The sequence below is a fragment of the Canis lupus genome, chromosome 16, assembly GCF_048164855.1.
Source record: "Canis lupus baileyi chromosome 16, mCanLup2.hap1, whole genome shotgun sequence".
Classification (NCBI taxonomy): domain Eukaryota; kingdom Metazoa; phylum Chordata; class Mammalia; order Carnivora; family Canidae; genus Canis; species Canis lupus.
The window spans coordinates 37,248,015-37,269,896 of NC_132853.1; the positions used below are offsets into that span (position 1 = coordinate 37,248,015).

Here is a 21,882-nt window from a genome sequence, read left to right on the forward strand (position 1 = left end):
TAAAATATCCAAGAGCCATGGGAAAACTACAAAAAGTTTAATCTGTACATGATGGAAATACCAGAAGCACAAGAAAAAGAAAGGAACAAAAGCTATATTTGGAGCAATGATGGCTGAAAATTTCCCCAAATTAATGTCAGACACCAAACCATAGACCCAAGAGACTCAGAGAAGACCAATCAGGATAAATGCCAAAAACCCCCTAAACCTAGGCATATCATATTCAAACTTCAGAAAATCAAACATAAAAAGTCTTTAAAGAAGCCAGAGGGAAAAAACACTTTATAGAAAAGCAAGATAAAGATCACATTCAACTTCTCAGAAACCATGCTAGGAAGAAGACAATGGAATGAAATATTTAAAGTGTTGAGAAAGAAAAACTAACTAGAATTCTGTATCCTTCAACAAAATGATCCTTCAAAAGTGAAAGAGAGTATTCCTCTCAATCTTGCTGTGAACCTAAACTGATGTGAAAAAATTAAGTCTTAAAAAAAAGGTGGAGAGAGGGGTAACTGGGTTGCTCAGTTGGTTAAGTATCAGACTCTTGGTTTCACTCAGGTCATGATCTCAGGGTCATGAGATGGAGCCCTACATGGGACTCTGTGCTCAATGTTGAATCTGCTTAAGATTCTTTCCCTCCCTCCCCCTTTGCTCCTCTCTCTGCTCACATGTTCTCTCTCAAATAAATAAATAAAATATAAAAAAAAAGTGGGGAGAAACAACTTTTGTCAAACAAAAATTGAGAGAATTTGTTGCAAGTAGACAGGCTTTGCGAGATATGTTAAAAGACGTCTTTAGAGAAAAGGAAAATAACATAGGTCAGAAACTTGGATCTACACAAAGAAAGAGCATCAGAGAATAAATAATTGAGGGTAAAATAAAAATGTGTATTGTTATTTTTAATCTAAAAGATAACAGTTTGTTCGAAATATTAATAGTAACAATGTATTTGATTATGCTGGCTTCTGTGTATGTGTATGTATGTTTATGCATAAATGAAATTAATGACAGCAATGATACAGGGGATGGCAGGAAGGAACTGGAAATATTTTGTTATTATAAGGTACTCATACTACTTGTGAATCACTATGGTATTACTGAAAAGTGACTGAATTAGTTGTAAATATATATTGCAAACTCTAGGGCAACCACTAAAAAAACTTTACAGATTAAAAGTAAAGGGATGGAAAAAGACACACTAGTGCTAATTAAAAGAAAGTAGGAGTAGCTGTATTAATTTCACAGAACAGACTTCAAAGTGAGAAAAGTAAAAAGCAACATTACATAATGAGAATGGGGGAAGTACTTCAGCAAGACATAATTCTTAATGTGTATGTGTCTAACACCAAAGCATCAAAATATGCCAGACAAAAACTGATAGGATGGCACAAAGAAACAGATGAATCTACTATTAGAGTTGGAGACTTCAAACACCCTTCTATCAGAAGTAAACAGATTTAGCAGCAGAAAATTTGTAAGGATATAGTTGAACTCAATAGCACCATCAATCAACTGGATGTAACTGACATCTATAGACTATTTCATCAAATATTGTGTTAACAATACACAATATTGTTTTACTCGAGCTCATTTGGACCATTCACCAAGACAGACCAAATTCTTGGTCATAAAACATACTTCAACTAATTTTAAAAAACAGAAATCATAAAATGTCTGCTCCCTGAGACCACAAAGGAATTATTTTTTTTTTTAATAAAGATTTTATTTAGGGCAGCCCAGGTGGCTCAGCGGTTTAGCGCCATCTTCCGCGGAGGGCATGATCCTGGAGACCCGGGATCGAGTCCCGTGTCGGGCTTCCTGCATGGAGCCTGCTTCTCCCTCTGCCTATATCTCTGCCTCTCTCTCTCTCTCTCTCTCTGTGTGTGTGTCTTTCATGAATAAATAAATAAAATATTAAAAAAAGATTTTATTTATTCATGAGAGACATAGAAAGAGAGAGAGGCAGAGACATAGGCAGAGAGAGAAGCAGGGTCCATGCAGGGAGTCCAATGCAGGACTGGATCCTGGGATTTCAGGATCATGCCCTGGGCCGAAGGCAGACGCCTATCATTGAGCCACTCAGGCATCTCCACCACAAAGGAATTAGGACTAGAAATCAATAATGGAAAAAATAGCTGCAAAAATCCTCAAATACTTGGAAATGAAAAAATTTTAATACTTCTATATAATACCTTGGTAAAAGGGGAAACTTCAAGAGAAATCTTTAAATATTTTTAACTAAATAAAAATGAAAATACAATTTAACGAAGTTTGTGAGATTCAGTGAAAGCAGCACTTAAAAGGAAATTTATAGTACTGAAATCATATATTACAAAAGAAGATCTAAAATAAATAATCTAGGGGTGCCCAGATGGCTCAGTCAGTACAGCATGCAACTATTAATCTCAGAGTCGTGAGTTGAAGCCCCACATTCAGCACAGAGTTTACTTAAAAAAATAAATAAAATAAATCATCTAAGCTTCCACTTTAAGAAAGTAGAAAAAGAAGAACAAATTAAATCTAAAATAAGCAGAAGAAAAGTAATAATTAAAATTAGAGCAGAAATCAATGAAATTTAAAATAGAAAATCAGTAGAGAAAAATCAACAAAACCTAGATGATTCTTTGAAAAATTATAAACAAACAAGCCAAGTTAGGAGAAAAAGAGAAAAGACAGGGCAGCCCCGGTGGCTCAGTGGTTTAGCGCCGCCTTCAGCCCAGGGTATGATCCTGGAGTCCCGGGATCGAGTCCCACATCAGGCTTCCTGCGTGGGGCCTGCTTCTCCCTCTGCCTGTGTCTTTGCCTCTCTCTTTCTGTGTCTCTCATGAATAAATAAATAAAATCTTAAAAAAAAAAAAAAAGAAATTGAATCAATAATAACCTTCCAAAATATAAAGCACAGGCCCAAATAGTTCACTTGTGAATTCTCCCAAACATTTAAAAAGTTATATGCATTCTCTACATTCTGTTCCACAGCATAAAGCAGAAAGAATACTTCCTACTTCATTTTACGAAGCCTGCATTACCATATTATCAAAACAAAAGACATATAAAATTACAGACCAATAACTCTTATGAATATAAATGTAAAAATCCTCAACAAAATATTAGCAAATCAAATCCAGCAATATATCAAAAGAATTATATGCCATGACCAAGTGGGATGTATCCTAGTATGCAAGGCAGTTTTAATATTCAAAAATCAATTAATGTACTCCATCACATCAACAGTCTAAAAAAGAAAAATCACACAATTATCAGAAGATGCAGAAAAAGCATTTGACAAAATCCAATACCCATTCATTATAAAATCTCTCAGCAAAGTAGGAATAAAGATGAATTTCTTCAACTTGATAAAGAACATCTACAAAAACCCTACAGCTAACATACTTAATGGTGAGAAATTCTAAGCTTTCTAGCTGAGATGAGGAATGTAGCAAAGATGTCTCACCATTGGTTTACAATATTGCACTGAAAAGTCCTAGCTAACACAGTAAGACAAGAAAAGGAAATAAAAGTTATACATATTGGAATGGTAGAAATAAAACTGTCTTTGTTCACAGATGATGTGAACTTAAAAAAAAAAGTCTTGGGAGCATGCAGAGCAATATGAACTGCACTCATTGCTGATGGGAATGCAAAATGATACTGTTATTTTATTTTTTTATTTTTTTAAATATTTTATTTATTTATTCATGAGAGACAGAGAGAGAGAGAGAGGCAGAGACACAGGCAAAGGGAGAAGCAGGCTCCATGCAGGGAGCCCGACGTGGGACTTGATCCGGGGACTCCAGGATCACACCCCGGGCTGAAGGCGGCGCTAAACTGCTGAGCCACCAGGGCTGCCCGATACCACTATTTTAGAAGACAGTTTGGCAGTTTCTTAACAAAACTAAATGAACATTTTTTTAAAGTAATCTCTACACCCAACATGGGGTTTGAACTTACAACCCCAAGATCAAGAGTTGGATGCTCTATTGACTGAGTCAGCTAGGCAACTCTAAACACACTCCTATCATGGATGCTAATCCAGCAACCATGCTCCTTGGTATGTACCAAAAGGAACTGAAAATACATCCTCACAAAAACCTGCACATGGATATTTACACCTTTACTCATAACTGCCAAAACCTGACATAACCAAGAAGTCCTTCAATAGGTCAATGGATAAACTGGTATATACAGACAATGAAATATTATTCAGAGCTAAAAAGAAATAAGCTCTCAAGCAACGATGAAAAGACATGGAAGAAACTTAAATGCATTATTAGTAAGTGAAAGAAGCCAAATGAAAAGGCAACATATTACAGTATGACACCAACTATAGGACATTCTAGAAAAGGCAACACTATGGAGACAGTAAAAAAGATTAGTGGTTGCCAGGGGTTAGGAAGGAGGGTTGGATAAACAAAGGATCTTTAGAGCAGTGAAACAACTGTGTATGATACTGTAATGGTGAATACATCTGATTTTACATTTGCTGAATCCCAAAGATTGTATAAGACCAAGAGTGAACCTTAACGTGAATTATGGACTTTGGGGGATCCCTGGGTGGCACAGCGGTTTAGCGCCTGCCTTTGGCCCAGGGTGCGATCCTGGAGACCTGGGATCGAGTCCCACATCGGGCTCCCGGTGCATGGAGCCTGCTTCTCCCTCTGCCTATGTCTCTGCCTCTCTCTCTCTCTCTCTCTCTGTGCGACTATCATAAATAAATAAAAATTAAAAAAAAATTATGGACTTTGAGTGCTAATGAGGTGCTGATATAGGTTCACTGACTGTAACAAATGTACTCTGGTTCAGAATATTGATAATGAGGGAAGGGGAGAGGAGACAGGAAAAAGTACAGAGGTACTTTTTACTCTGAGCTGCTCTGAAAAATGAAGTTTTTAATATAAAAAATAAAATCACCATTTAATTCAAAAAACAGAAAGCCCTGAAAGTTACCAGAGACCTGGGAAAATATCTGGTTCCTCAATATAGCCTGGAATAATGGTTAACTTATGTATTAATATACCCATTTTTCAGAAGAATAATAGCACATAATAAACTTTATGTTCAAATTCCCCAAAACTCAATATACTCAGGAATTGTAAATAAAGCAGATAAAATAAAAATAAGAGCACAGAGTCACTGTAGTGCTCGAAAAACTCTAAAAGCTACCTAAAAAGAGGTATTCTGAATCTTTAAAAAGGATATACCACTGGAATATATACAGCAAGTTAAAATAATTTGCTGAATATATTTAATAGTAATATGGCATATTATACATCAGTTTCAATTAAGAATCTAGAAAAATCTCATAAGGGTTTTACTCTTTTTAACAAAACATCTAGGCTCAAGTCTTATCTTCATTTCCAAGTGATAATGAATATGCATCATACACCACAGTTCCCTGAAAGGTTACAAATTCAACTGAAATCAATACAGCTCAAAAAATTGTTCCGTTGGCTAGAGAAGTTCTTTAAAATTTGAATACATTTATGTGAGACATACACTATTCCGTCTGGTCTCTGTCCCAACCTTCTTGTTTTCCTACATCCAGTTCAATTCATTCATGTTTGTTATTTGCTTAATTCCAATAGTAACTTTGGTTTGAGGCCCCCTACTCTATATTGTTATTTGTATAGCTAAACTTATACTTTGATTCCTTTCATTTAAAATCTCCTTAAGAAATTCTGTACCGGGATCCCTGGGTGGCGCAGCGGTTTAGCGCCTGCCTTTGGCCCAGGGCGCGATCCTGGAGACCCAGGATCAAATCCCACGTCAGGCTCCCGGTGCATGGAGCCTGCTTCTCCCTCTGCCTGTGTCTCTGCCTCTCTCTCTCTCTCACTGTGTGCCTATCATAAATAAATAAAAAAATTAAAAAAAAAAAGAAATTCTGTACCATATTTCAATACATTTATATCAGAAAAGATTATTTTCGGGCAGCCTGGGTGGCTCAGTGGTTTAGTGCTGCCTTTGGCCCAGGGCATGATCCTGGAGTCCTGGGATCAAGTCCCACATCGGGCTCCTTGCATAGAGCCGGCTTCTCCCTCTGCCTGTGTCTCTGCCTCTCTCTCCCTGTGTCTCTCATGAATAAATAAATAAAATCTTTAAAAAAAAAGAAAAGATTATTTTCTCTCCTCTTCAATTTTCCAGATTTAAGGGCCAGCACTTAATTAGTCATGCATGATGACAAAAACAACTCTATTGCAAAGAGATGGTGGTTTATTAATGTTATTCCTACCCACACTTAACTGCATGACAAAATATATATCACTGATAGGTTTATAAAGCCCTACTGAAGCTTATGATAAAGACTTATGATCAAGTATGAGGAACCATTCATTTTTCTCAAATTAATAGTTTTCCTCAAAATTATTAATATTTGGCAGTATTTCTGACTAAGTGGTTTTATCCTTTCATTAAACACATACATGTGCTCATCTGCACAAGCTGAAAAATATAACTACTTCAAGAATAACCTTATTAAAATTTACATGCCTTATATGGATAAGCCAAGGAGATGCTGGTGGATCTGAAGCTATGAATTAGAACTTTGTATGAAATAGGGAAAATTTTTTCCTTCACAGCTAATGCTACAAACACACCTGACAGAGAATACTAAGGGAAAAATTGGTACAAAACTTTTCAAGTGATCATTCTCTACATGGTTATGCCCAAGCCATCTATTAATGATAAATTAAAAGTCTCTTTACCTGTCAGGACCTGAGTTCAGGCACTCTTGCAGAAGCTGGTGACAATACTAACCCCTGCACTGTGTAGGGAGGTGCACTCCTTGCACTGGGGCTTAAGTGCTAGTGATTTCACCAACCCTTGAAGTGCAGAACAGTAAAAAAACAGTTTTCAGCCGTTTTTCTTACTGAGTTCTCATTTTTTAAAAATTACAAATATCTCAATTAGGTTTTAAAATAAATTGTTTCTGTTGAAAAGGCAGTGCCTTTGTTTAAAGAGACATATGCCAATAGGTCTTTCTGGGTCACTGCACAAATCACAAGATGGTGCTTTTTCCATTAATTAAAAACTTACACAAAGCAGCAGCAATTTGGTGCTTTCGAATGATTTTCTGATTTTACCTGAAAGTACCACGATTTAGTGGCTACAGATGTGTAACTCAGTCTTGCAGAAGGCAATCATAAGTATGAATAGGTACTGTACTAGATGAGATTAGCTGGGTTAAAAAATGGTACTTTTCCTATTGACTCAATTATTCCTCTGCCAAACCATACAGCCCTGGAAGGAGCTGGCAGTCAAATTTGCAACTACTAATTTCTAAAGAAACAACACATTGTACTCTTCCATAAGGTAAAAATCAAGAAATGCTACTTTGCCCAAGGTTAAATTACACTGTGTATGTGTCTGAAGGCCAAATCTGTTTCTGACTGAAACCTTAAAATTCCACATTAATATAATTTCCCATTCTCTTATATTCTAAAATTAGATGAGCTTACACATGAATCTAGGTTTTTCCCGTTGCTACAGGAGAAATGAGTTGAAAAATATACCTTAGCTAGTTTTGAAGAAAATATTTTATGTACCTAAAAAACAGTAATGTTTTATATGAATCTCTCTAAATCCCCTTCACTTCTATAAGCTTTCATTTCTCTCCTGACCCTCTTAGTGAGAACACAAACACTGCTTCCTTGATATTCAGACTATTATGGGCTTGGCACCATTCAGTTATGCACACTCAAAGCATTTGAGTTCTCTGAATTCTTTCCTGGCATTTTAGCAGAGGAAGATAAAAACAAACCTGAGCTGAAACCATGCCAAATGGAGGGACGCACATGTATTTACTATCTTCCTATCCATACTGGGCACCATTTTAAAACTATACCAAATTTATTCTCTACCTACAACAAAGCAAGCTTGTCTTGATATGCTGGCTAAGGTGCTTGTATTTTTCTTCACAGGTAAAGAAATTAAATAATCCCTCTTTTATTACCACACAACTTTTTTAATGTTGGCACTCACTCAAAGTCCATATGAAGGATCTGTTCCTCTAACTTAAAAATCACAGCAGTTTGATCTCACAAACAATCAAACATAAGTACTTCTTGGCAATAATCTGCTCAACTGCTACTGTTTTTTGGTCTTTCTACAGACAAGATAATTTACGAAAAATTCATGAAATAAATATTGTCCAGTTACTTATATGCTTCCTTTCAGTGTAAAAGACAGGGGAAAGAGCAAATACAAAATGTGAACTAAAAGGTCAAGTTTCTAACTTATTTGATATCAAAAAGAATTTTTCTTTCTTTTCTTTCTTTTTTTCTTTCTCTCTCTCTCTCTTTTTTAAGTAAAATGTGGAGCTTGAACTCACGACCCCGAGATCAACTGTTGCATGCTGTACTAGCTAAGCCAGCCAGGCACCCTGACATCAAATGAAAAGATTTCTAAGAGAAAGTCTCAGAGTAGTGGAGCCTAACCAAAAAAATCATTTTGTCAAAAATATAAAGCAATTCCAGTTCCAATTTACTTGTAAGTTCATGCCAAACTTGACAACTTTTTAAAATGTAGCTTATATGGGAATAAGATTTCAGGCCAAAACTGACTACTCAATTTAATCCTTATTGTAATTACAAGGTCTAAAATAGTTCTCATTTTAAAGATGCTGAGTTCCCACACACTCTATGTAATGTTTCTTTTTAACATATTCTTACTATGTAACTAACTTGGTCATCTAATTTCTAACCTCCACATTCCATAAGGCAAATATTTTTTCTCGATTATAAGTAAGATTCATTCTCCCAAATTTAATCTATTGTTCAAGAAGGAAAAAACACTTTAAGAAAACCACATTTGGGGTGCCTGGGTGGCTCAGTGGTTGAGTGTCTGCCTTTGGCTCAGGTCATGATCGCGAGGTCCTGGGATGGAGCCCTGCATTGGGCTCTCTGTGGAAAGCCTGCTTCTCCCTCTGCCTATGCCTCTGCTTCTCTCTCTGTCTCTCATGAAAAAATAAATAAAATCTTTAAAAGAAAGAAAAGAAAGAAAGAAAGAAAACCTCATATGAACTAAGCCATTTGATGAACCAATCTTTCATGTTCAAAACACTTATTTTTAAAATAATTCTTCAGCTTAGGGCACCTGGGTGGCACAGTAGACTGGGTGACCAACCCTTGGTTTCAGCTCGGGTTGTGATCTCAGTGTCGTGGGATCAAGCCCTGTGTTGGGCTCCACAATCAATGTGGAGTCTGCTTGGGATTCCCTCTGCCCCTCCTGCTCATGCTCTCTCTCTCTCAAAAAAAATAAGTCTTTAAAAAAAATAACCCTCCAGCTTTATATGCATGGTATTCTATTCATTTTACATTTATGAAAATGTAATCTGCCTAGCATCACAAAATATGTTAATGTTTGAAGCAGAATTAGACTGTGGCATTTCCTTTATCTCATAGTACAGATTATTAAAATATTTCCCATGAACATCTAAAAATGCTTCCTATTTCTTTTTTTTTTTTTTGCTTCCTATTTCTAAAGCAACAAAAACTGATATCTTAATCTGCAAATGTATATATCACCACACACACATCATACACACACAGACAGCAAATTAAATGGAAAACAACTCTTACCTTCATCTCCCTCTGGTGCATATGAAGCTGTAATAATGTCAATATCAGCACAATTCATCACAATCTGATTGGTTGCCTGCCTCACCTAAGGGGAAAAGAAAAACCAGCAGTGTCAGAAATAGCCTAGGTTAATAACATGTGCATCTTCATCTTGGCCTAATGTATGTCACAGGGAATTTTTTTAGACCCAGACATCACTAAAACCTAGACTGAGTATTTATAGATCAATGGCAAAAATAAATAAGTAGTTTTAAGTATTCCAAGGTGATTCACATTTTCCAAATTATATTAAAAGCAACAATAAACACTTAAGCATTTTAAAAATTTAAAAATCTGGCCAATGAGCTAAATAAAAGCAATTTTTTCTACTTAAACTTTTATTTAAAAAATTACAAATTAATTAGGAGCATTTTTCATATGTTGCAACTAATTATGTATTTCAACCTATACATCAAACCCATCATAAGACCTTCTGTAAGAATAGAGGAAGAAAAATGATATTATAAACCATGTCAAAACTTCATAAAACATTCTTTAAATGTTTTCTCTTACCAAAGTAACATTTTGGATGTAATAGACACTAAAGACTCACTACCAAGATTAAATAAACTTTTTAAGATTTTGTATTGTTTCAGATCCCCCCGCCAAAAAAAAACAGCTGTAATGAAAGCTCCATCTTCTCTTCCTCATTCATAAAGATAACCACTCTCCGAAGGCTAATGTAGCTTTTTCTCATGTAGGTATAGTACTTTTGCTATGTGTGTATATATATATATATATATATATATATATATATATATATATAGTACTTCTGCTATATATATATATATATATCAGCAAACAATGTTTTTAATTTTATACAAATAGTATCAAGTATATATAGCCTTTGCAACCTGCTTTTTTTTTTCACCATATTTCTGAAATGGATAAATGCAGACAGATACAGATCTAATTCATTATTTTTAACTCCTATATAGAATTCCATTCTATAAGTGAACTGCATTTATCCATTTCCTTCCTAAAGGAAGTTAGATTATTTCCACTCTTTTGTTATTTAAAATAGCATTATAATAAATATCTTGGTCCATGATTTTTTGTGCACATTTTTCTTTACCAAGAATATCCCAATTATGCTCTAGTTTCAACTAACACTCCCATGAGCAAAGAATAAAGAAATCTCACTTTCATCATCCTCAAAAAGACTTGAAAAAAATTAAGATTTTATTTATTTATTCATGAGAAACAGAGAGAGAGAGAGAGAGAGAGAGAGAGAGGCAGAGGGAGAAGCAGGCTCCATGCAGGGAGCCCGACATGGGACTCGATCCTGGGTCTCCAGGATCATGCCCTGGGCTGAAGGCAGCACTAAACTACTAAGTCACCCAGGCTGCCCAAAGACTTGAAGAGTTTTGACAGTTATAAGCATTAAATGGTATTTCACTGTTGCTTTTTTTTAATTAATCTTTTTGACGATTTTATTTATTTCTTCATGAGAGACACACACACACACACAGAGGCAGAGACACAGGCAGAGGAAGAAGCAGGCTCCATGCAGGACGCGCAATGTGGGACTCGATCCCGGGATTCCAGGATCACACCCTGGGCTGAAGGCCGGTGGCGCTCAACTGCTGAGCCACCCAGGCATGCCCCACTGTTGCTTTAATTAGAATTTCCCTGATTACTAGTAACACTAGTTAAGCATCTTTCTCTTCTTTTTCATTTTTCTTTCCTTTTTTTTTTTATAGGTCATTGCTTTTCCTCTGCAAATTGTTCATTCATAACCCTTGCCTATTTTTCAATTTGGTTGTAAACTTGATTTTATATACTTGTTGCATTAAACAGAACCTCAAATTCATTTTCAGATCATTCATTTGAATGGCCTAAATTTAAAATAAAAATACTGGAGCTCCTGGGTGGCTCAGTTGGTTAAGCATCCAACTCCTGGTTTTGGCTCAGGTCATGATCTCACAGTTGTGAGATGGAGCGCTGCATCAGGCTCACTGTTCAAGATGCAGTCTGCTTCAGCTCTTTCTTCCTCTCCCTCCCCCTTACCTCTCCCTGTGCCCCTCCCTGCTCACTCGAGAGCTCTCTCTCCCCCCTCTCCAAAATAAATAAATAAACAAAATCTAAAAATTAAATAAGTACAGATGTCCTAAATCACAAACAAATGTCTACAGAAGACAGCCAAGCGGGTGAGTAGAGTAGGCTAGGTGAAGGCTACGCATAATGGAAGGGGGCGGTAACCACTGCGTGGAGCCAACCCATTATTGCTATACTTAAAAGCTGACTTAGTATGTACAGTCTTCCAATTAAAAAAAGTCAAAGGGGCTCCTGGTTGGCTCAGTTGGTAGAGCATGCAACTCTGGATCTCAGGGTCTGAGTTCAAACCCTACATCAGACAGAGAGATTGCTTTTTTAAAAAAAGTCACAAATTTCTTATTTCATTTGCAATTTTCCAAATTGTAATTGATGGTAACTAATACAAAATTTGCAATATCACTGCAGTCCGAATAAAACCCACATGTAGGTCAATAGTGCCTCAAGATCACTAAGAGAACAGAGAACTAGGTAAGGAGATAGGACTAATTTAATTTAATATATATATGAAAAAGCTATACCAAAGAGTAATCATTTTATTAATAATCAACAAATAAACATGATTAATCTCAAACTAAAATTACCCGACCTAAATTATAGACAGTATGTTAGTAAACCTGTAACTGTCAAAATCACTAACACATAACATTTGGCTCCATTAAAAAAATCCTTTCCAGGAACTTGGCTAGTTTAGTTGGTAAAGCATGAGACTCTTGATTTTGGGGACAAGCCCCACACTGAGTGTAGCGCTTAGCTTTAAAAAATAAAACCCAGAAAAAAAAATAAAAAATAACAAAATATAAAACCCAGGATGCCTGGGTGGCTCAGCGGTTGAGCACCTGCCTTCGGCCCAGGGCCTAATCCCAGGGTCCTGGGATCGAGTCTCACATCGGGCTCCCTACGGGGAGCCTGCTGCTCCCTTTGCCTGTGTCTCTACCTCTCTCTGTCTCTCATGAATAAATAAATAAAATCTTTTAAAAAATAAAAATAAAACCCTTTGGGGGATCCGTGGGTGGCTCAGCGGTTTAGTGCCTGCCTTTGGCCCAGGGCGTGATCCTGGAATCCTGGGATCGAGTCCCACATCAGGCTCCCTGCATGGAACCTCCTTCTCCCTCTGCCTGTGTCTCTGCCTCTGTGTCTCTCATGAATAAATAAATAAAATCTTTTTTAAAACTTAAAAAGTTTTCATAAATCCTTCTGTTTCTAAACAAAAATGTCATTTAAAAAAATGTCATTTAATGAACTTTAAAAAAAAATTTTTTTTAAGTGGTAAGCACACCTGGCTGCCTTAGTAGAGTATGCAACTCCTGATCTTGGGATTGCTGAATTCCAGCCCCAAGGTAAGTGTAAAGATTACTTTAAAAGAAAATCTTTAAATAAATAAATAAATAAATAAATAAATAAATAAATAAATAAATAAATTTGTTAAGTGGTAATAATCCTTCACACTGTTTATTTCACCAGGAACATTCTTAAACAGCACTAAAACTTTTCTGTCCCAATTGGATGTTTATAGCATTACATTTCAACAAACAAAAAAGTTCCCTTTGTCTATTTATAAATTCACTTTTAGAAAATTCAACAACAAAGAGAAATGAAGCACTTAATGACCCTGGGGTGGGGTGGAGGGAGGTGTCTCCAAAAAGTAAAATGAGTAAAAACCTTCCAGAGTTTGAAGTTTATGCCAACAGGATAATAGCAGTTTACTTACACATTTTCGTCTTTATCTAAGCAACCATATTTTTATCCATCAACATCTACAGTGAAGTTAATGATAGCCAAGCAGTTAATCAGTCAATGTCGAGATACCTGTACAACACATTATGCCAAATGACATTTACCTCACTACTACTGTAGCATTCTGAGGGAAAGTGTGTGTATACTTTGGAAAGGTACAGTCTACAACATCCACTTATAAGTACATTCTAATTCCTCCTGTGTTTAGGGAAAACCCACCTGTTTATACTACTGAATTAAGCTGCTTGTTGAATAGCTACTAATTTTTTTTTTCAAGATACTGCCATTTCTGGAAGGGTGGGAGGGAAGAACCAAAGGAATAAAAATACTTACCTTAATAATAGAACGCTACTCAAATTTTTTAAATCTGACAGTATACTCTGCCTTATATTAGACATGCATTTTGAACAGGATAAACGTGCTTGCTTTAGCCCTTAGTGCCTGATTCACAGTAATCAGTTAATAGATGTTGTTATTAAGACACACACACAGAAGAGCATGTGACTGGCTCAGCTGATAGAACATGCAACTATTGATCTCAGGGTTGTGAGTTCAATCCCCACGTTGGGCATAGACTTAAAAAAAAAAAAAGACATACACAGAAACTAAGATTAAACACGTTGTAATCATAAAGATGTTGCTCTGAATATCATCTAACAGCATTTATCTAACAATTTATAAAGTGCTTATCAGAATGATATAAAATTTTAAAACTATGTGCTAAAAAAAATAAAAATAAAAATAAAAATAGAATAAAACTATGTGCTATATTACATAGTACTTTGGATGTCAGCTATACATGTACAGACTTAAGATACCTACATGGACTTAAGTGCCTGACTACCACACTATAACATTGCTCTTTTGTTTTCCCAACAATAGCACTGACCTGATGATTCAGTACATGATTTCTCACATATTAACATCATCATGTTAGTGATGTGTTCCACTATCAAAAGTAATAGGGGCACCTGGGTGGCTCAGTGGTTGAGCGTCTGCCTTTGGCTCAGGTGGTGATCCTGGGGTCCTAGGATTGAGTCCCACATCAGGCTTCCTGCAGAGTCTGTTTCTCCCTCATGTCTCTGCCTCTCTCTCTGTGTCTCTCATAAATAAATTAATTAAATCTTTAAAAAATATATACAGGTAACAATTCAAAGGAATTTCAGCATTAAGATCTTCACAGTATGCAAACTTAAAGTAGAAGCAAAATGTTCGAGTTGACATGTATTTTGTGTCAACTGATACAATATATGGAATGGAATAAAATAACAGTGTTTCCTTGTTTCAAACCCAGGGTTAAGTCTTTTTGGAGCCCCAAAAAGACTGTACACTTCAACCGAACCAAACACTAAGTAATGGCTCTACTGAAGAGGCAATTTGACTATTGGTAACAATTTTACAATGGAAGTTTCCTTTGAGCTAGGAAGGCAAGAATATGAGAGAACTTTTTTTCCTGAATGAATCTTTATTACAATCACTCAGAAATACATCTACAGGTACTATCAGACCCAAGAGGTTTTTCTCTGATTGCCAAGGCCCTCAGATTTTAGTAAAAGAAAATCTCCAGTGTGACAACTCCAAATACCAGTCAGCCTGAAGCCTGAGTCACTTTGCCTTACAAGCTATTTCATCGTTAAAATTTGGTAATAATCATTGCCTTTGTGGAACAGGGCTATAATTTCTAAAGACAATAGGAGCAAATAATTAGCAGACACAAATTGAGCCAAGTTTTCTAACAAAAGAGACATTGAAAAGAGCAAGTTGCAGAAAGTCAAATGTAGTACTACTAACATAAAAATTTTAAACATACAGAACATTGCTATTTATTGTTTGTGGCTACTTATATATGCAATAAAACTTTAAAAATATAGGGGCACCTTGGTGGCTCAGCAGTTGAGCATCTGGCTTTGGCTCAGGTCACCCAGCATCCCGGGGTGCTGGGATCGAATCCCACATCAGGCTCCCCGCAGGAAGCTGCTTCTCCCTCTGCCTATGTCTCTGCCTCTGTGACTCTCTCATGAATAAGTAAATAAAATCTTAAAAAAAAAAAAAAAAACACTTTAAAACTATATATAGGAATAATACCTATACCTAAAAAGAAGCTACCTTTGGGATGGGGGTGAGAAGAGATTGAAATGGATTTTAGTGCTATCTGTGACATTTTACTGCCCAAAAAACAACAACCACAGTCTGAAACAAATGAAGGAAAACATTAATATCTATTAAACATGTGTGGTAGGTTACTTTTCTACATTTCTAAAATACTCCCTAATTTAAAGTAAAATCTTAAAGTAGTTACCAGTGGCTAAATAAACTGAGAACTACATACTCGAATGATGTTCAAAACTGAATTGCCAAGATTTGGAGAACTAATTTCAGTTAACAACAAAACAGCCACTGGAAGACTCAATCTTTTGCCACTGATTCACATACAGATTACAGTAAGATCTACCTCACAATAAGAATAGGCTCATTTATGTAGCAAAGTTCAGAGAAGTTTCATAGATAATTTACTACTCAAGATCGTATTTGTCCAGGTTGTACTGGACAATATCAATTACCTAGAACCCGGAAGTTAAAAAAAAAAAAAAAAGACTATATAAAAGCCAGAATAGATGATACAAAGTCCATACAATAAAGCTCATTCCCTTCATTCAGAAGAAAGTCCATCAAACCTTCACTTAGAAATTTCTTTTTAAGGTCAGACAAGCTTTTTATCTGGTTACTTATACCTCCTCAGATCAAGTTCAATAAGCTAGAAGAAGGAATAAATGGCACAATAGGCAGCAACAAGGCACAATAAGCTGTAAGAAGTAAAAAGCGAACGGTAAAAAAAAAAAAAAAAAAACAATAAAGAACAGATATGAAACTAATAAATTATAGTGCATAGTTTTGGGTAATCTGTGGTTACAAGTCAAGTATCAATGACAGATGTTCAGAATGATGTTCAGTATTTTAAAAAAGAAGAAACAAACCTAGATTATGAGGAATTAAAGTTTAAAAAAAATACATTTTTGGAATATTTCCAACCAAATCAGTAAATATTTTTTAAAGTCTAAGTGCCTCAAAGGGTAAGTAAGCTTCATTTATCTGGAAAATTCACTGCAAAATTCATTGCCAGATGATTGTAGATAAAGCTTAACATATAAAAGTTTATTTCTTTTTTTTAAGATTTCAGTTACATATTCAGAAAGACACAGAGAGGCAGAGACCTAGGCAGAGGGAGAAGTAGGCTCCCTTTAGGGAGCCCCATGCAGAACTTGATCCTGGAATCCCAGGATCACACTCAGACGCTCAACCACTGAGCCACCCAGGTGTCCCTAAAAGTTTCTTATATTGAGGTGTTTCTTCATATATACATAAGAAACATTAGAAGATCTGAACAAGTTCAATTTCTTATCACCAAGCTTTCAAATTTAATTTCATAAGACCATTTTGTGATCTAGCACAATACTACACAAATTATTAATTTTACCACTTATTTCAATAATGAAAAAACAACCAAAATGACTGCATAGAAAATATGCAAGGGGCACCTCAGTAGCTCAGTCTGTTAAGCATCGACTCTTGGTTTTGGCTCAGGTCATGATCATGTGATCAAGCCCCACATGGGGCTCCATGCTCAGTGTAGAGTCTGCTCAAGTTTCTCTCTCCTTCTCCCTCTGATCCTCCTCCACCCCACATACTCACACTCTCCCTCTCTCTCCATTAAATAAATAAACCATTAAAAAAAAAGATTAAAAAAAGAAGAAAATATGCAAAATTTGGGCAGAAAATTCCATAACATCGGGTTGACAATAACATCCATTTAGGTGCCAAGTTTTAGCCTGCCAAACAAACTACTATATCTGTAACTCTCCTCTAAGTGCCAATTTAGTCATCACCAACATGAATATTTTGTTGGCAAAGGCCCGGGATTGTCTACTATATCCTGACTTCTGGCCTTGAAGGATGAATTTAATTTCTTTGGCACAGATTAAATATTTCCATAAGAGAAAGCCCAATTACTGTATAAACCACAATGCACTCATAACAAGGCATTGTAGCCACTCACATAAACATCTTACCTATTTTTTAATTAATTATCCACAAAGCAAGAGAGTCACAATTCAAAACAGCTACAAAAATCCATTGCTCTCAAATGTCCTAATGTAAAGGGGGCTGCAGGGGGAGGAGTGAGAATGTCCCTTTTCTCTAGACCTATGATAACACTTCTGCAAAACCTGCTGACCTAGACCACACTCACTTATGTAAAAGGCAACTACTTTTAAAGTCAGTGCACACTGACTAATTTCTTCACCTTCCCCAGGAGTGCACACCCCAGACCAGGTTAAAAATCCACTAAGTTTCTAATATGTAACCTGTACAAATACTCTGGGCTTATCATAAAATTTTGCAACTAAAGCAACCAAGAGACTTGCATACTTTGTGTAATATGACTCCCAACTGTTAGGAAACTGATCCAGTAACAGTTATAAATCTAGATTTCTAGAGATATAGTCCTGTCCACATTTTTAGATTTCCACAATAAGATACCATCTAATGCCACAATTTAAACTTATTGCTCCAGTCCATGGATCTCAAAAACACAAATATATGCTTTTTACTACTAATGTTAACTTTTACCAACATTTGCTCCTTTACTCTTTCAAAGGCGGCAATGTATACAATTAAAAAGTCCAATTATTCTTTAATAAAATCTGTTAGAATTCACTATCGTACCATCTTTCATTTGTGTTGCCATAGCCTGAAAAGAATTTCTGAAAAGAATTGCTTTGAAAAGCTATTACTAAAAAAGATTTATTTCCTTGTATCAAATTAACAATTCCCTGTTAATACCTAGTACATTACTATGTACTCCCTCAATGACCCAAAGCAGCCGTTCACATATTTCTCATCACTTTGGAAAAACAAGTAGAAAAGGGATAAGGAGAAGCAGCATGTCACTGTATCTTGTCCTGTCCTAACACTTAAGTAAAACCGTCACTTCCTAATAATCACTTAAAAACCTGCATGGATAGTTTTTTCCTGAAAAATTTTCCCAAAAATATACAGCTCTCAAAAGTATGAACCCATGACCCCAACTAAAGAGGTAAAAAAAAAAAAAAAAAAAAAAAAAAAAAAGTTTTTTTTTTACATTTAAGTCTTCTCATATAATGCGAACTCATTCATCAGAGGTCCTTCTTCCCGCAGGTTTGCCAAGTCACAAGACACACTACTGTTTACAATCCCTCCCATCTGCCCCCTGCCAATATATATCAAACATTCTAGTCACTTGGCTTAAACAAACAGTCTCCCAAATAACACTCTCAAATCCTAATTTAGACCAAAGATACACTCATTCTGATTCATATTCTTAATGGAATTTTTTTTAAATCACTTGACTTTCCAAGGGATAAGTTTTGCCTTTTGATGCAGCCAGAACCTAGGGCCCTCATGCTTTCACACAAGCACTCCATATATGACAGCGTACTTTGTAATTCTACACTTTCAGACATATTTTCAATCTGAGTACTCAGCTTTCAAAGACAATTTCAAACTTTCAATTCATTCCAACACTGTACAGTTCTTTCATTTCGCTGCTATATATACCCTGTTTTTTACGGTTGAGGCCTACTGGTTTTTCCTCTCTGACTGCAGTAGAGAAAGAAATGAAAACAGAACAGATTGACCACTATTCTTTTAGAAAATAACTACTAAATAATTCCCATTTTTCATCACAGACTTCACATAATACATCATATAACATGGTATGTCACAGATGTCTATTGTTCGGGACCTTTGTAGGGCATCGGTACAAAGAGTCTCCAAAATCAAACAGTACTTCAGACAATGTTTGGGGGTGCGGGGGGTGGGGGGGGTGGGAAGCATGATTCACCAAAAACTGCAATGAAGAGTAATGGAATATTTTCAACAGTGGTATGCTAAAACTAGCAGCTTCTTTCAGAGGAGAGTACTGCTAAGCAACCACTGCTGTAACAATAAATCCACCTGCTTCACAGGCTGCAAAAGCCAGGAAGATGGGAGGGAAAAGCGGAGATGGGGGGTCCTCCTTCAGCTTCTCTAGAGGTTAGGAGAGAACAAAGTCACTGCTGCACTGTCACTTGAGGGGAAGGGGAAGGGGGAGGGGGCGGATCATCGTGGAAACCCAGCCCTCGGCCGGAGCAGGCGGGGAGAACTCGGCCAGGCTGCCTGGGATTAGCATTCTCCTTCTCACCCTCTCCCCCCTGGTCGAATCTCCCCTCCTCGCTAACGCGCCGCGGGGCCGGAGTCCCAGATGACCGCCCCCTTCCAGTGTGTCCTCCGTGGGGCGTAGGGGGACCCGGAGAAAAGCACTGAGTCAGGAGGTGGAGACAGAGCGTGGACGCCGATGACCCCTCTGGCCTCCCCCAGAACACTAGCAAGCCCGGGAGGGCCGGGGGCGGGGGCGGGGGCCGGGGCCGGGGCCGGGGCCCGGGGAGGGGGCCGCACAGGTGTGCTCGCCGGGGGGCGGTGGTGGAGGCGCTCTCGGGCAGGCCCGCCAGCTCCCCGGCGCTCCGCGCAGCGCGGCCCGGGCCCCAGCGCAGCCCGGCAGAGCAGCAGGACAGCGCAGCGCGGCCCCGGCGCCCCGCGGCCACCCCCCCCAGGGGCGCGCCGGCCCCCGAGCCGGCCCCCCAGCCCCGGGCCCGCAGCGCCCGGCCCGCCGGCCCGCCCGCCCTCCCCGCCGGGCCCCCAGCCCAGCCCGCGGCCTAACTGCTGGCCCCGAGGGTCGCCGTACCTGGGCGGCGGCCTCCAGCTTGCCCTCGAAGGTGAAGTCCAGCAAGTCGGGCTTGAGGCAGAGGCTGTAGTTGATGGGGGAGACGTCGGCAGGCAGCCGCTCGAAGGGCCTCTTCTCCGGCATCGCGGCGAGGCCCAGGCTGTGGAGGCGGCGGCGGCGGCGAGAGGAGCGGCTGAGGAGGAGAAGGAGGAGGGGAGGAGGCGGAGGGCCGAGGAAGAGCAGGCGGCGAGCGAGGGAGGGGGCGGCGGCGGCCAGCCACATCCACCGAGCGCGGGCGACCGCCTGCGGAGAGCGACCGGGGAGCCTGGGGGGGAGGGGGCGGGGGAGAGACCCAGCCGGAGCGCTCGGGGCCGGGAGGGAGGCAGTGCGGGCGGGCAGGCGGGCGGGCGGGCTGCCTACGGGGAAGGGGGCGGAGGGGAGGGCAGGGGAGGAGGGCCCGCAGGGAGGGAAGGAGGCGGTGGCGGCGGCGGCGGCGGCGGCGGCTGCGTGCGCGGCCCCGGCGGCCGGGCGCGCCCCCGCGGGGGGCGCGTGCGCGCCGGGGCAGGGGGCGGGGCCGCGAGGGGGCGGAGCCGCGAGGGCGCGGCCGGCTGGACGCGAGAGTGCGGGGTCGCGGGCGCGTGCTGGGGGCGGGAGGCGGCTCCGGGCGCTGCACCTGTCGGCGCCCCTGGGGAGAGCCCACTAGTGGCCAGCCGGAAGGAGCCCAGAAGGGCTCGGGAAGCGGAGGGACGGCGTGTGAGGACAACCCTCCTCCACCCCTTGCTCTATGGGGAAGTTGAAGCCTATACAATTGGCTGGTACGGTCAGGGTAAAAACGTTAAACCATCAATTCAGAGCAAAACCCCTAACTGGATTTTTACCTCCAGATCAGAGGAAAGCCCTGACTAGAGGCTCTTTTGCAGTCATTTTTCCTGTTATTTTAAGAAGCAACTTCAGGAGATGATTATGAAAAAATTTGGCAGAAAACCTTTAATAATCCAGGTTACTTAACCAATGCGATCTGGACATCTGAGGGAGTGATTTCAAAAGTTAGGCATATTTTTGTTTCCATGATTTAATGTTCAAAATAAGGTATGTTTCACCCTTTTCCCGTTTTCATCTTTGTTTCTGCTTTTTTAAGCTAAAAGACCCTTTACCGATTGTGGCCTCTTTAAAGTTAAAATTAGGGACGCCTGGGTGGCTCAGTGGTTGAGCATCTGCCTTCTGGTCAGGGCATGTTCCCCGGGGCCTGGGATGGAGAGCCCCCCGCAGGGAGCCTGCTTCTCCCTCTGCCTATGTCTCTGCCTCTCTCTCTCTCTCTGTCTCTCATGAATAAATAAGTAAAATCTTTTTTAAAAATTTAAAAATTAAAAATAAAGTTAAACTTTAACTCTGGTTTTGTCAATTCTGTAGATACCTCACAAGTTGGGGTTAGATATATTTTAATATAAATATATTGTATATACACATGTATATACCTATATATTTTTAAAGTGTCAAGGGCAAAGAGATTTATCCATTATCCCCATATTCCTTTATAAGACCTTCACATGTAGAACCCTTGAATTTCCAAAACTCAATGCTGAATGATACACTGGATGAGCACTGTACAAAGAAACATAATCAAGCCAACTAAGTAACTTTAAATTTTCTAGTAACACATCAAAAAAAAGGAAGGAAACAAGTGAAATTGATGCATCTTATTTAAGACAACATATCCAAAATATCATTGCAACATGTAATCAA

The 21,882-nt window shown here is 38.8% G+C and overlaps 1 protein-coding gene across 3 annotated transcripts in view; it reads right to left on the reverse strand.

Annotated features, from left to right (window-relative positions):
- The window catches only part of NPEPPS (aminopeptidase puromycin sensitive), a 106,060-nt gene that overhangs the window by 80,951 nt on the left and 3,227 nt on the right, over nt 1-21,882 (reverse strand). Inside the window, exons 1-2 of one of the 3 annotated variants that reach the window (XM_072780306.1) lie at nt 20,161-20,577; nt 9,573-9,657 (exon numbers count right to left, since the gene is read on the reverse strand). In XM_072780306.1, the coding sequence (XP_072636407.1) occupies nt 9,573-9,657; nt 20,161-20,421 (346 nt within the window). In that variant the 5' untranslated portion in view covers nt 20,422-20,577. Of the gene's footprint in view, nt 1-6,698; nt 6,816-9,572; nt 9,658-20,160; nt 20,578-21,882 lie in introns of those variants that run through there. The other 2 variants (XM_072780308.1, XM_072780307.1) reach the window with 2 other exon arrangements.